This window comes from Calonectris borealis, chromosome 11 (genome assembly GCF_964195595.1).
Source record: "Calonectris borealis chromosome 11, bCalBor7.hap1.2, whole genome shotgun sequence".
In the NCBI taxonomy this organism is placed as follows: Eukaryota; Metazoa; Chordata; class Aves; order Procellariiformes; family Procellariidae; genus Calonectris; species Calonectris borealis.
This window is the reverse complement of record NC_134322.1, coordinates 978087-991384: the sequence shown is the minus strand read 5'-3', so window position 1 is coordinate 991384 and position 13298 is coordinate 978087. Positions and strand designations below refer to the sequence as shown.

At 37.0% G+C, this 13298-nt stretch overlaps 1 protein-coding gene across 1 annotated transcript in view; it reads left to right on the top strand.

Moving 5' to 3' along the window:
- Nucleotides 1-13298, top strand: part of SPG11 (SPG11 vesicle trafficking associated, spatacsin) — a 35749-nt gene that overhangs the window by 17409 nt on the left and 5042 nt on the right. The window contains exons 22-33 of the mRNA XM_075159673.1: nucleotides 963-1168; nucleotides 1958-2066; nucleotides 2579-2738; nucleotides 3944-4201; nucleotides 4427-4627; nucleotides 4943-5050; nucleotides 6180-6342; nucleotides 6757-6971; nucleotides 7339-8083; nucleotides 8926-9068; nucleotides 10525-10723; nucleotides 11784-11921. Coding sequence (XP_075015774.1) covers nucleotides 963-1168; nucleotides 1958-2066; nucleotides 2579-2738; nucleotides 3944-4201; nucleotides 4427-4627; nucleotides 4943-5050; nucleotides 6180-6342; nucleotides 6757-6971; nucleotides 7339-8083; nucleotides 8926-9068; nucleotides 10525-10723; nucleotides 11784-11921 — 2645 coding nt within the window. The remainder of the gene's footprint in view (nucleotides 1-962; nucleotides 1169-1957; nucleotides 2067-2578; nucleotides 2739-3943; nucleotides 4202-4426; nucleotides 4628-4942; nucleotides 5051-6179; nucleotides 6343-6756; nucleotides 6972-7338; nucleotides 8084-8925; nucleotides 9069-10524; nucleotides 10724-11783; nucleotides 11922-13298) is intronic.

The following is a 13298-nucleotide window of genomic DNA, read 5'->3' as shown; positions in this document are numbered from 1 at the left end:
AAAGAAGGTGAGCTTTATTTTGAATTATCTAAATAAAATCTGCACAATGAAAGCAAGGAATGAAAAATGTTCTAGTCATATCAAACACAGGTAGGCTTTTCTTCTAGGGATCTGAGCCTCTAGATCACTTTGTAGAAAAAAGATGCCCCTTTTCTTTGACATTTCCCAAGGATGACGCTTCTTTAGTTAAATTAATAAGACAAATAATGTCTGGAGATTGAAGGAATTAAATTTTCTGGCTGAAGCTTCAAAATCATGTGTTCAAAAAGATACAATCAAATTACACATCTTGCTTGAATATATTAAATTTACTATTAAGTATAATCAAAATTAGTAGGAGTTACATCAGAACAAATCACTTTGTTTCTAGAATGTGGTGTTAGTCACTATTTGTTTCTTTTCATCATTTCTATACAAATCAGTTTCTTGTGTAAACAGCTAAGATTTGGGCAAAAAGGAGAACATATGTTAATGTAGACTGAAGTGTTTCATAGTTTAAAAGACAGTCAGGCATGCGTGATCTTTTCAGTTACTACTCTGGAAAAATTTGAGATAACCAATGAACCAGGCACTGTAGAGCCCTTTAGGGTGCCTTTTTCGCTTAGCGCAATCCGCAGATCAGTTTCAGGTTCTTGATGCTGCAGTGCTTGGATTGTAAACTCTGCAATGGGACTTTTTGCACTAAAACTGCTGACAGGTGTTTTTTGTTAATTATAATATCAAATGCATTGGCTTTAGTTTTTGTTAAAGTTTATTCAGTTGCAAACTCTTATCGTGTACTTATCATGTGTGAGGCTTTATTCTCATACCTACATTTTTTTATAAATATGAAACTTTTGGTTTGTAAATATCTTTCATGCTAATAAAGTCTGTGAGTTTAGTAAACCTTGTAGGAACTTGTTTATGTGGGGAATATTCGTGTTAAAAATTATATGTGTTAACTGGTGTTCTTTTTGTTTCAGGATTCAGCAAGCAGGGAATGAAGCCTATATTTTAGCTCTTTCTTTCTTCAGTGTGCCTTCAGTAGGAGCAGCCTGTGTGTGTTTTCTAGAATTGCTCGGTCTCAACAGCCTCAAACTCAGGGTCGATATTAAAGTTGCAAACATAATTTTCAGTTACAGAACTAGAAATGAAGAATCTCAGCACAATCAAATAAGAGAATCTTTGGGTAAGGGTGTCTTTTGTTTGTTTTAAAATAGGGTACTATGTATTGATTGGGAAGAGAAGCAGAGATGGATTGAAAGATGGTGCCTAACTTCTCAGGAATGCAGTAAAAGCATCTTGTCCTTTGAAGAGCTAAGAATTTTGCTCTTCTTTTATTCCTGCTTCTTACTAATTTTAGAGGTGCATTTTGAACCTGGCATACCAAGTAAGGCAGGAAGACTGTAATATGACATGCAGCCAGAGTTGCAGGAGTATCTAATAGACACTGTCGAACAGCTGCCTCAGGCTCAGTGTAATAGTAAGGTTCAGCCTAATGTTGTAATAATAGAACTAGAGGATGAAACAAAAGGACGTTACCAGATCTCTTCGCTGTTTTGTACTTGAAAACTGTCTTACAGCTGCAGTGAAATCAGATGTTCAAAGCTGTAGGGAAATTAAATTTATCCTAGGAATAACTTTAGAAAGTTGAATTTCTAACTACAGGCCCACAGGTGTCTTTTTGTCACAACTAGGAAACTACTGGCATTTATTTATATTTTCCTGATCATTCTAAAAACATATGTGTTATTTAAAACTATGGGTAGAGCTTATTTAAAAAAAAAAAAGGTTATGTGATTTGAAAGTTGAAATTCTTTTTCGAAAATCATGTAGCCACTTTGGTGCCAGACTTGGCATAGTTATTGAAACATTTACATTAATAGGATTTGTTCTGCTTGTTTATTCTGGTACTTTTGAAAATACTACCTTTATTCTAATCCCAAATAGCATCTCAGAAATACGTTCTTTTAAACAGTTGAAAAGTTAACAAAATTGGCTGGTGGTGAAAAAGCAGCAGCGGAAGAAGTTCTTATCTCCTTAGAAGAAGCCTTTTGGGATGCAGTTGAGCATCAAGGCATAATGAAGTGAGTAAAACATGATTTAAAGGATTATGCTTGCAAATTGAGATTGAGCACTGAATTTTACCATTTGTGTATTCAGATAATATTAAAGAGATCTGTGAGTTTTATTGCAGTAAACTGAACAACAATATTTGAATTTAGAATAGTCTTGGTATTTCAAACAGGAGTGGTAATAGATGTATATTGGCAAGAATAAGAAAATGCAGTCAGCATGTTAGACTCACTCTTCCGCAAAGCTCTTGCAGCACCTTAGGAGTGAAAATTGTTGACTTCTTTTCAAAGCCTACATTGTCAAGATGGGACAATGTAGCTGCCTTGGTGGGTGGGAATGTCCACAAGGGGTAGTATGGAAGCTCCCACAGTGGGATGTGACCTACGTGTAGGGAAGTCAATGGAAGTGCTGGTGTTGCCATTTGCAGGCAGTGGATCTCAGGCCACATGATGAGTTTATACATTGTTAACACCTGGAATAAATACCAGTTTATTACAGCTGAAGCTCTTTAAATTCCATGCAGGACATCTAGTGACTCTAGAAGGCAGTGGTCTTTGGTAATGCAGTTCTGTAAACTCCATAATATCAGACTGAGTACCTCTTACCTAAAGGAGTGTGCCAAATCCAACGACTGGCTGCAGTTCATCATCCAAACCCAGCTCTACAGCTACCAGCCAGATGAGGTAAGCTATCTGTGCATGATTTTAAATGAAGATAGAGTTTATCAAGAATGTTCTTTGTCTGTGATGTTCAAAAAAAAAAAAAAAGGGAGGAAGATGAAAATAGATTCTTTTAATGAGAGACTATCACATTGTGGTGACAACATAAAATTGAAGCCTCATCAATTTCCACAGAGCTAGAAGTTGTCTCAGGATGCTTGGTGTCCTCTGATTATGATAGCCCTTCTCTTACAGTTGGATTTCCCAACTTTTGTACTTTTCTCTCCCTTTTGGTATGTGAAAAGCTAACACAAGACAAAGGAAATTGACTCCAGAGAGAGCGGACTGTTCAGCAGATATAATAATATGCTTCTAAGAGCATGAAAGCTAACTATTAAAGGAGAAGATTAGGAAAAAAATTCCCTGTTTAAAAAATCTTATGTGATGTTATTAATCAGTAGCGGAGAAAACAATTTTCAGAGAGGATTGAATTGAGTGTCTCTTTGAAGTGAATTGGCCACAAAAGTATTTGCTAAGAAGGGACTTAATTTTCATTTTAAAATCAGTTAAAATTATGACATACTGTTTGTAAATTTAATTTAAAATCATTTACTGTTTTTTTTATTGGAGAGTTACCATATGTTCAATGTAAGTTTTAATAAAGCCACTCATCTTTCCTTTCAAAACTTACATGGATTTTTGTGTAAAGATACGTAAGCTTTTGAGAACCGAAATCTTCCATGTTTGGTTTTGAATGTAATTTAAAAATTAATAAAATATTGCCAATATGTAAAAATGAAAAGCAATTTGGGAAAAGTAATGTGAGGAAGCTAACTGGAAAATTCCAGGTAAGATGATACTTAGTAGGCCTCGGATTTTAACTTGGATCTCTTTGTTGTTTTCTTGAAAAGAAAAATATGTAATTACCCAACAGCAACTAACTAGACACTTTTCATGATATGCTGTAGCAGTACGAGAGATATGACAAAAACGAGTGTCTCTAGGAGGCATTTTAGCTTCATGTAAAAGGATGAGCTTCAATATTTTATTAGAATAATTCACACCTACAGAACACTTTTTCCTCTCTAGGTCTCCAAAAATGTTCTAAAAAATAAAATTTGAAGAATGTTTTATTTGTCTTTTCTGTGTATTTAATGCTTCAGTCCTTCTTCCCCCTCGTTCTCTTTGGATCTCACTCTGTATAGATGCTTTTGGTTCTGTTTTCCTAGGTCATTTCTATCCTTCAAGACTTCACTCCCATTTTACAAGATCACTTGATGTTGGCATTGGAGAAGTTACCATTTTTGTGTCCTGAGGCAGGGAGTCCTGAAAACAGTACTGCCAGTGTGTTCAACAGCAAATATGCAGATAGTCTCTTTCAAATCCTTTTTCAATGTCAGGGGAACTCCAACCCTTCATGTTACCTTTTGACTGAAGGATTGAGAAAGCATGCTCCCATTCTGAGTGTTTTAGCAGCATGTTTCCAAGTGAGTATTGATGAAGTTATTTATCTCTTAGAGGAATAAGCAATAACAAAGTGATGGTTGTGCATAATTATGTTAAATGGTAGATATGTAGGTTGCATTCATCGAGGATTTTTTCTCAGTTTTTGTAGCAATTGTGAATAGTGTGACACATTTGGCCAAGTGATATATAACAAGGTGATGTTTGTCTCTGGTTATTATAAACCCATCATTTTTGTCATTTGACAGGATGCAAACATTATTCATTGTCTCTGTGTTTGGGTAATTACTACTGTGGATGATGCTACCAGAGCTGAAGCAACAAACCATATTCAAAGCTCAGTAGAAAATCACGAATGGGATCTTCATGACCTATCAGTTATCTGGAAAGTCTTTTTAAGAAAGCAAAAAAGTAAAACACTTCTAAATGGCTTCCAGCTCTTTTTAAAGGTAAGGTAATGTCTTTTCAGTGGTATACTTGAGTGTATCTCAAATCATCTTGGAGAGGAGATGGCCTATAGGTTCCCCCTCTGTCTTGCTAGTTTTGGCCTAGATAACCTTGGTGTAATCCACTGAAAATCCCAATTAAGTAAGAAAATCTTTGCATGGAAGTTCTTCCAGTTACTACAAATTTGCAGATCATATGTCAACTTTGCATGCAGTTCTAATAAATTATAACTTTATTGTGCTGGTACTGAGGAAGACAAATTCTACATTTATTGAGGTACTTTTAGGAAAGAATTATAACCTATTTTTGTCTTAAAGGATTCTCCATTACTGTATATACTGGAGATGTATGAACTATGTATGAATTCTAAAAAATACAATGAAGCTAGAACCAAACTGGACAAGTTTCAGGAAAGTCTCACAAAAGTAAGCAAATTCATTTTCTCTAGTTGTCTTTGCCTACGTCTTCCCGTATTAGAATGTGATAGGCATCTAATGTCATATATGAAAATAATGAAAAAGGGTATGCTTAGAATGATCTAGGAGCTGATCTGTGAAGCAGTAGGTTTCAGCAGATTCTTTTTATTGCCGGCAGTTGATGGAAAAATACTTTTGACAATTTGAAACCCGCAATGCATTTTTCTAAATCATTTTGAGTTGATATGGGCAGATTGAAATACAATGTCATCCTCCTTGTGTGAGCAGTTTGCTGTTTGAAGGTTGGCGTTGACTCAAGTAGGACCGCTGTTGGTAAATTGAATTATTTGTGGTGAGCAAGTGTGGGATATTCTCTATTCTATACTGACCAGGGCAAGTCAATACTGAGCTGGTAAACCAGTGACTTACAGGGTTTTTTAAATATTTATTTAAGACAGACAACTCTTTCTGAGAGTTTCTGAAAAGTTTCTGAAGAAGTCTGTGATACTGCTTTAGTTCTGGTAGTTGTGTAGACTTTTCTTTGAAAATGACTGAGTGAACTGAATTACACACTTTGATTAAAACACTGATTTAGCAGTTGGTTTTGAGAGGACCAAAGTGTTTTCATGCAGTGTTCCTTGTTTGTCACATACAGATGTTTTCACAAATTATTTCAGTTCTTTCCTTCCCATCACAATTTTCTAGTTCCCTGAATATCTTGGTAACTAACATTCCATGTCATTAGTGGTTTTCCTTTCTGCGATTCAAGCTAAGACTAGATCAGTTTCCTTTCTTATGCACCACTCACATAGTGGATAGGCTTATAAAGTATACAGCTGTATGACAAGAGCTATTAATCTAGCAATTTATTTTATTTGTCCATTTCTGATCCTTCTTGCATCTTTAATCTCTTCCATGATTATCAGGAGTAATTGGTGGCCACCCTATCATAAAATTTACTACTTTCAGATCAAAGTCAAACATACATCAGTGGCCCCTTGGGAATGGCAGTTCATTGTTCCTTAAAGAAAGAGGTAGATCTGGTACACCTTCCATTTCCAGTGTGACTCCCACCAAAATGCAGAATATATTTGCAAAAAAAAAAAAAACCAACATCTAAAAATGTTTATCTACACAGCTTAAAACTGAAGATGAACCAGCAGCTTCAGAATTACCTGTGCAATGGTTGGAATCACAAGCATTGGTTCTTCTTGAATTGACGATGCAGCAATGTAGAACGGAATATGAATTAGGAAAGCTCTTAGAGCTGTTTGCTGCAGCAGATAATCTTCTACTGGATGGTAAATACAGCTTCCTCTGTTAGATGATATTACCACTTTAATCTCAAGACCACATACAATGTTTTTGGAGTGATTAAAAATGTTTACTTTAAGTGTATTCATGCTGTTTTATTTTTGTGTAAGAATTTATATAACCAGAGTTGGTCCTTATGGTGAATTGCAGTGGTGAAAATGTAATTGTGTGTGTAAGTCTGTTTGGGAGAACGATTACATGCAAGTGTTGATGAGGAGTGCACAGATTATGTACAGAAGTATTTTAGTTACGGATTTAGAGCTTATATTCAGTCCCATGAAAACTTTAGAGTGCAAAATCTGTGCTCCTTCTCTGGCAGGGTTGCACGCTGAAATAAGTACCAGAATTTCCTCAGGTTTAAAAACCAGCTGCCTTTAATTGTTTATACTTTTTTAAAACAGGCCCTTATGTGAAGAAACTCTGTGCACTCAGTGAGACCCTGAAGGATTCCTCCATATCAATTAATCGCTCCATCCTAACCAGTTACAATATGGAGGCGTTTCAGAGTGAGTGCAGATCAATACTGGAGCAGCTACAAGAGAAAGGAATGTTCTCACTGGCTCGGGAGGTAGCAGCACTAGCTGAATTGCCTGCGGACAACATAGTTACCCAAGAGGTACGGTATAGTTAAATAGTGATATTCACCTCTTAATGCTCCTATTACTGGCAGTATTGAGAATGTTACTTCTCAATCTTCCTTAAATACCTTAAATAAATAAAATTTTTCTTCAAATCACTTTTTATTTTAAATGCAAGAACACCAAACAAGTTGACTATAAGCGCTGAGCTGAAAAGGACAGTGTAGCTTTCCTTATTCTCTTACTATTTTTACTTGCTATACAATCAGTTTTATTTGGTGAGAAAAATACATGGATTTGTGCATATTGAGACAATCTAAATTCAATTTTTCAGTATTCTAGCCATCCAGTGTGATTTTTCTTTTTTGGAAAGATAGTTGTTTAAAACCTTTGTGAATTTTGCAGGTTCTAAGAGATCTACGTCGTTTAAGAGACATTGGACAGTGGCATCAAAACCAGACAAGAATTGAATTCTGGAAAAAATGTAATGACAGCTTCGTGAAAAATTCAATCTCCAGCAAAGCTGCATCTGATTTTTTTTTTAATCAGGCAAACACAGTATTTGAATCTTTAGCTCATGAGAAGATAAACAGCATTATGGAGAGACATTTGTTGCTTACCCTAGCTGGCCATTGGCTAGCCAAGAATGACTCGGTGTCACTGCACAAATTAGAAGAAATAGAGAAGCAGATCTGGGTTTGTCGCATCGCACAACAAACTTTGTCCACAGATGAGGGGTCAGGCAAGTCGAGATTTTCCTCCCATGTTGTAGTGAACAGGGATCTTACCTTTGATAACTTAGCTAAGGAGTTTTCTTTTTCAAAGCTACCTGCTCTGAACACACCAAAGTACTTAAAACTAGAGGGTCTTGCGTTCAGAGAGTCTCAACAGACCTTGACTAACGATGAGGAGGAATCACTCAAGTTTCTGGTTGGATGCCTTCTTGATGAAGGAAGCGTGCATGAAGCCAGCCGTGTTTGTCAGTATTTCCATTTCTACAACAGAGACATTTCAGTGGTATTGCATTGCCGAGCTCTGGCCTCAGGGGAGACTGACCTAGACAAATTACACACAGATATTCAGACTCTCCTTGTAGCAAGAGAGAAGACCTCTGAAAGCAGTGCGCCTCAGCCAAGCAGAGTCCCAAGCGGTGAGTAACACTAACCAATTCAGCCACTTGACAAGAATACCATTGCTGGGGTTCCACTGGATTCTGCCTCTTTTGTTACAGTGTTAATTTCCCCCAAAATTTCTGCAGGAAATAAGGTCTTCCTGACAGCGGGTTATCTCCCTGGTTCATAAATCCTCTAGTGGAAGGAATTTGAAGCCTTGTAATGTATATTGCTTGTATGTGCTTCAGACAGGGTGTTTTTGTATACAGTTTCTAGTCTCTTAACTGTTCATTTTTTATAGTTCACAATTCTGTTCCGGTAAAGTAGCACTGAACTTCACCTATGTTCCTGCTTTTGGAATACACACTAGTAAATCTTGAGTGTGTTTCTGGAAATGCTTTAATTAATATTTTCTCTGAATTCTTTGTACATTATGAAGGGTTTAGTATTTCTTATTAATAGCAAGGCTGAGAATGTTTATGTATAAAGTACTCTGTGCATATTTATGAAGTCTGAATGAGAAAGCTGTCAGCTGGAACATTACTTTCTAATACTAACATGTATAAAGCTTAATAGGAATACAAGAGAATAAATGAAGCCTAAGCCATCAGAAAGGCTGCTGAACCCTTGTGTTCTCTTATGCTTTGGAATTTTACGTCTGAGATATTATTGTGGATATTTTGGCTCATTTGTGTTCTGTCATACTATTTGCACCCTACAACTTAAAAAAAAAAAATCACAGGTATCAAGAGTTCAGTTTTCAAAGACTGAGAAAGTATTATGTATTTGCTACAGATTTCTGGAGTCTTGCTCCAAGTATAAGGCTTGTTGGTGTTAGCTGTCTTTATGAGAAAGGAATTTATAGTACTTCTGCTTCCAGCATCAAGCTTAGAAGACTGGACACATATTGTGGCTCCATCTCCAGATGATCAGGTTGTTATCAGTCTGAAGGCTCTCATAGATAAATGTGTCCATGGAAGAAACTACTGCAGACAGGTTCTCTGTTTATATGAACTTTCTAAGGTATGTGTCTGGTAACATTATTGAAGAAACAAGTGGTTTGTATCAAGCTGTGCTGTGGAAGTTTGTGGAGGAAAGGATAAAAAGTGGTGAAAGTACTCATCAGGTGCCTGAAACAAGCTTCAGAGGGTGAAATTACCAAGCCTTTGTGTGGAAAAATGGCCAGATGCTTCCTAGGCATGAAGTGTTGAAATGAACTCCCCAGGCCCCTACCTCTGACTCCACTAAGCCAGATTTCAGCCTGTGTCTCTTTGATATGCCTTTTTTATAATCTTTCAAGCATATGTTGTTCATCTAGCACTTTGCTTTAGGCCTTTGTTGTGGGATGCCTTCATAATCGACACCGACCCAGAAGTAGACAAAGAGATAGCAGCTGCCTCGGAAGTTTTAGCACAGAAGTGCTCTGTAGGCTCCACACAGTGGCAGCTCTTTTCCCAGAGGCTGCTCAGAGGAGTGGCTGATAAGTTCCAAGTGGTTTGACCCAGACAGTGATAGGAGAAGTAGCAGATTGTTGTTTGCTGCCTCTCTGCTCCTTGACCTTCGTGACTGCCCGCAGCCCACCTCTGCTTCTTCTCCAGAGGGTGCTGCTGAACACTTCTTTCAGGGTACAGAACCCCTTTCCATGGTGCTTGGTCCGTATCATTGGAACGTAGCATTAGTTTTTTCTGAATAAAAACGGCAGCGTGTGTGCTGAAAATATTAGTATTGTCTTTATCACAGAGGTTCTTAGATCTTGCTACAGAATTTTTCATGCCTCGAATATTCGGAGTGAGTGCTTTAGGTTTGAGCTGCTAAGCAGTAGTCATATGACTGGCTTCTTCCCTTTTATACCATCCATATACTTCTTGCCTGAAGCTGGATGTCCATACTTTTGAATTAAGAGTTGATCATTGTGTTTATGAGGTACATTTTTTGATTAATTTGTAAATTTTAAAGTTGGAATATATTACAGCAGAGTATTTATAGAGCCTCACCAACTCCTCTTCCAAATGTAGCAAATGTAAAAACTAGTATATCTTTTTCACTGAGAGTTTGTGGTATGTAGAGAAGAGGAAAAGGAACCTCGTAAGTAAAACTTATGCAGTAAAACACAATTCCTCATTTGCGAGGAAACATTCCTGTCTTTCTTCTAGGTATTTTAAGTGTTAAAGTTTATATTTGGTTCAGGAAAGCATCTCTGTCCATGGCGACAGCTCTATTAAACTTCAAATACAGAGTACTTACATGCCATCCTGATCTGGAGAACATTAATACTAAAGATACACAGATGAAGGCACTGTTAACTGATAAAAGGACAGATTATGTTTGCGTTTTTTGAAACTGAGTTTTGTCTGCTTCTCCAGCATTCCCCTCTTACAATAGCTCATCATTAAGAAGATGTACTGCAGGTCAATCAATATGTGTTCTGGACTGAAATTTTTGCTGTGTAGAATCTTCTAAGCGTATGTGTGTTTCTTAGGAATTGAACTGCTCCTACAGTGAAATGTCAGCCCTTGACCCCGAAAAAGTGCTTCGAGCAATTCTGTCGTCCCAGCAGCCAGACAGATGCAGGAAGGCTCAGGCATTCATCACCGCGCAGGGTCTCCAGCCTGAAACTGTGGCAGAGCTAGTGGCTGAAGAAATCATGCAGGAATTATTGGCATCTTCAGAAGGGAAAGGTAGTAAGAGGCTTGATCTTGTATTTTAGCATTTTTGGTTCGTAAGTGTGGTATTTGTGTATCTGAAAAACAGTCCGTGCTCTGGAGATATTTGAGTGCTAATTATAGTCAGTAATGTTTGGGGCAGCTCTTGTATAAGGTTTGTAAACCTTGTACACCTTGTATAAGGTTATATACAAATGTTTATTTTTATTTACTTTTGTGTCCAGTGTGGTGTTGCAGTAGTTAAGGTTTTATTTTTTATGGATGTAAATTTAATGGTTTTTTTTTAAAAAAAGGGTTGTTTGGGTTTTTTTAATTGTGATCTTTGCAGCCCTCATCATCTGACTTGGAAAGACTCGTGTTAATTTCTTTGTTGAAAAGCATGGCCAGAAGATTTTCCCTTTTTTTTTATACTTTGTGAAATGAGGGATGTTCCTCAAAACATCAGGAATTTTATCTGGGGGACTTTTCTGTTTGAGTAACTTGTGCCACAACATTAACAACAAAGTTCCATGAGAAACAGTGAGCCATCGGATGGAGATTATTGAGTCCAGGTGCGCTCTTCTCTGCTCCTACTGTCTTCCACTCTGCTACTCCGCACTCTTGCTGCTCCCCTTGTACCAGTTCACTTGGTTAGCTTAGATGATTTGGTGCACCTCCTTCAGAAGAGTCAACTTACTAACCCAGCAAAAACAAATGCAGAAAAGAAGAGTTTTCTGTTGAGTTCATGAGTTGAACTGGTTCATGGAAGAGTATGAATCAGAGCCACTGCAAGGGATGGATTAGAATTGTGTTGTGTAAGGAAGAGGAGCAGCAGCAGCCTACTGGATTTGTGGAATTATAGGTGTAATTACAGTAGCAATATAGTTGTTCAGTAGGATTTCATTGGATTGAACTGGCAAAGAAGTAGTATCTGATTCCTAAATTCGAGCAGTAAGATCAAAAGTGTCTTAAAATTGTAGTTCCAAGTCCTAGGTCAATCTGGATGAAGTTATATTGGTTTGTTTGTGTTTTTTTCTATTAACGTAGCTAATCTCTCCTGAACTTGTGACATAATTCTCTCTCTGTGTGGACACAGGACAGAAGCATGTTTTGAACCCTGCAGCTGAGTGTCAGGCATTCCTACAGCTTGCTAAGCTGTGCCAGGATCATACATTGGTTGGCATGAAGTTACTGGATAAAATTTCCTCTGTACCACGTGGGGAACTGTCATGCAGTAAGTAAATGGCAAATAATACTTGATGTAACTAGTACATTACTAAACATGGCATTACTTAGTTTAAAATCATGTTACAAAGAATAAAAGCAATGCTGATGGAAGCATCTATTACTGATCTCAAATCTGATATTAAATTAATAGATCTGAGTATATGCACACTAAATAAGCATGTTTAAGTGTTGCAGCAGTGTAGTTTCCAAACAAAATACAGATTTTTTTTTGCCAACAGCTGGGAAATGCAGTCAGTGAGTTACCTGAACTTTTGTAGTGATATGTTACAGAAGGAGAGTATTGTGACTTTCTTTGTATTAATCATAATTAGAAATTGCTTTCTTTATCCATTTGTTAAACTAACTTCCTAGATCTTTTGTTACTGAAGTCCATTTTACACTTCACAGCTTTATATACCATGGAGATGTTGTCATTGAGTTTGTAAAACACAGCAAAGGTACTTTGGTACCGCTTTGCCACTTCTAACCAGCAGTGACAAACTGCTGGTTTAGACTGTTTTTAAGAAGATTTATTATGGGCAGTTCGTCTCTGAGGGAAACGAATGAGGGTAAGATTTTAGTATGAGTTGTCTCTGAGTATTGTGGGCAGAACTTCCAATGCTATTTGGTTTAGAGTGGTGAGGAAAGAGCATCTTCTAGAAGACGTTCTGCAGAAGCAAAAGCATGGCTGAAGTTAATGTTGAAACTGTTCCATTAGAATCCAGCTATAATACTGGAATTTTGGAAAACCTTTGTGAGAAAATAAGTAATTAAAAATATCACGTTCCACTTAATCTTTATATCCCTAACACATTTGTCCTGTTGTCAAATCTTAACTTACCCCTTATTTTGTCTGGTTAAGTAATACAATGGTGAATATTGGTATTTCTGTATGGCTGACTAAAGTAAGGAAAAGACTCTGAGGAAACAATGTTGGGAATTACCAAATTGTGCTGGAGAACTCTACCTCTCTTTGAACGGAGTCTCTGCTAGAGTACCTTTTTACAGGTAGAGGTATAATTGGTTTGTTTCAAAATATGTTGTATAGGTTTATGACATTAACTGTGTTCTTTTCAAAATCTCCACTTTTAAATATGTTGTGTGCCAGTTCATATAATACTACTACTTTTCTGAAGTGAATTGCATCGTGCTGAGAGTAAGGTCTGGGACTCCACTGTGTCATGATTGCTTTACAGTATGAGATCAGGCCTCCCACAGAAAATGGAATATGCTAAGATGTACTGTTTTAACTCATTTATTTAGTGTATGGCATTTATGAATGATTTTTCAAAGCCAGATGCAAAACTTGTGGCCTTCCTTTTTCAGATGCAGAGCTGACTGGTAATAGTGGGGTGCTGATGTATTATTATATGCTTGTCAATCA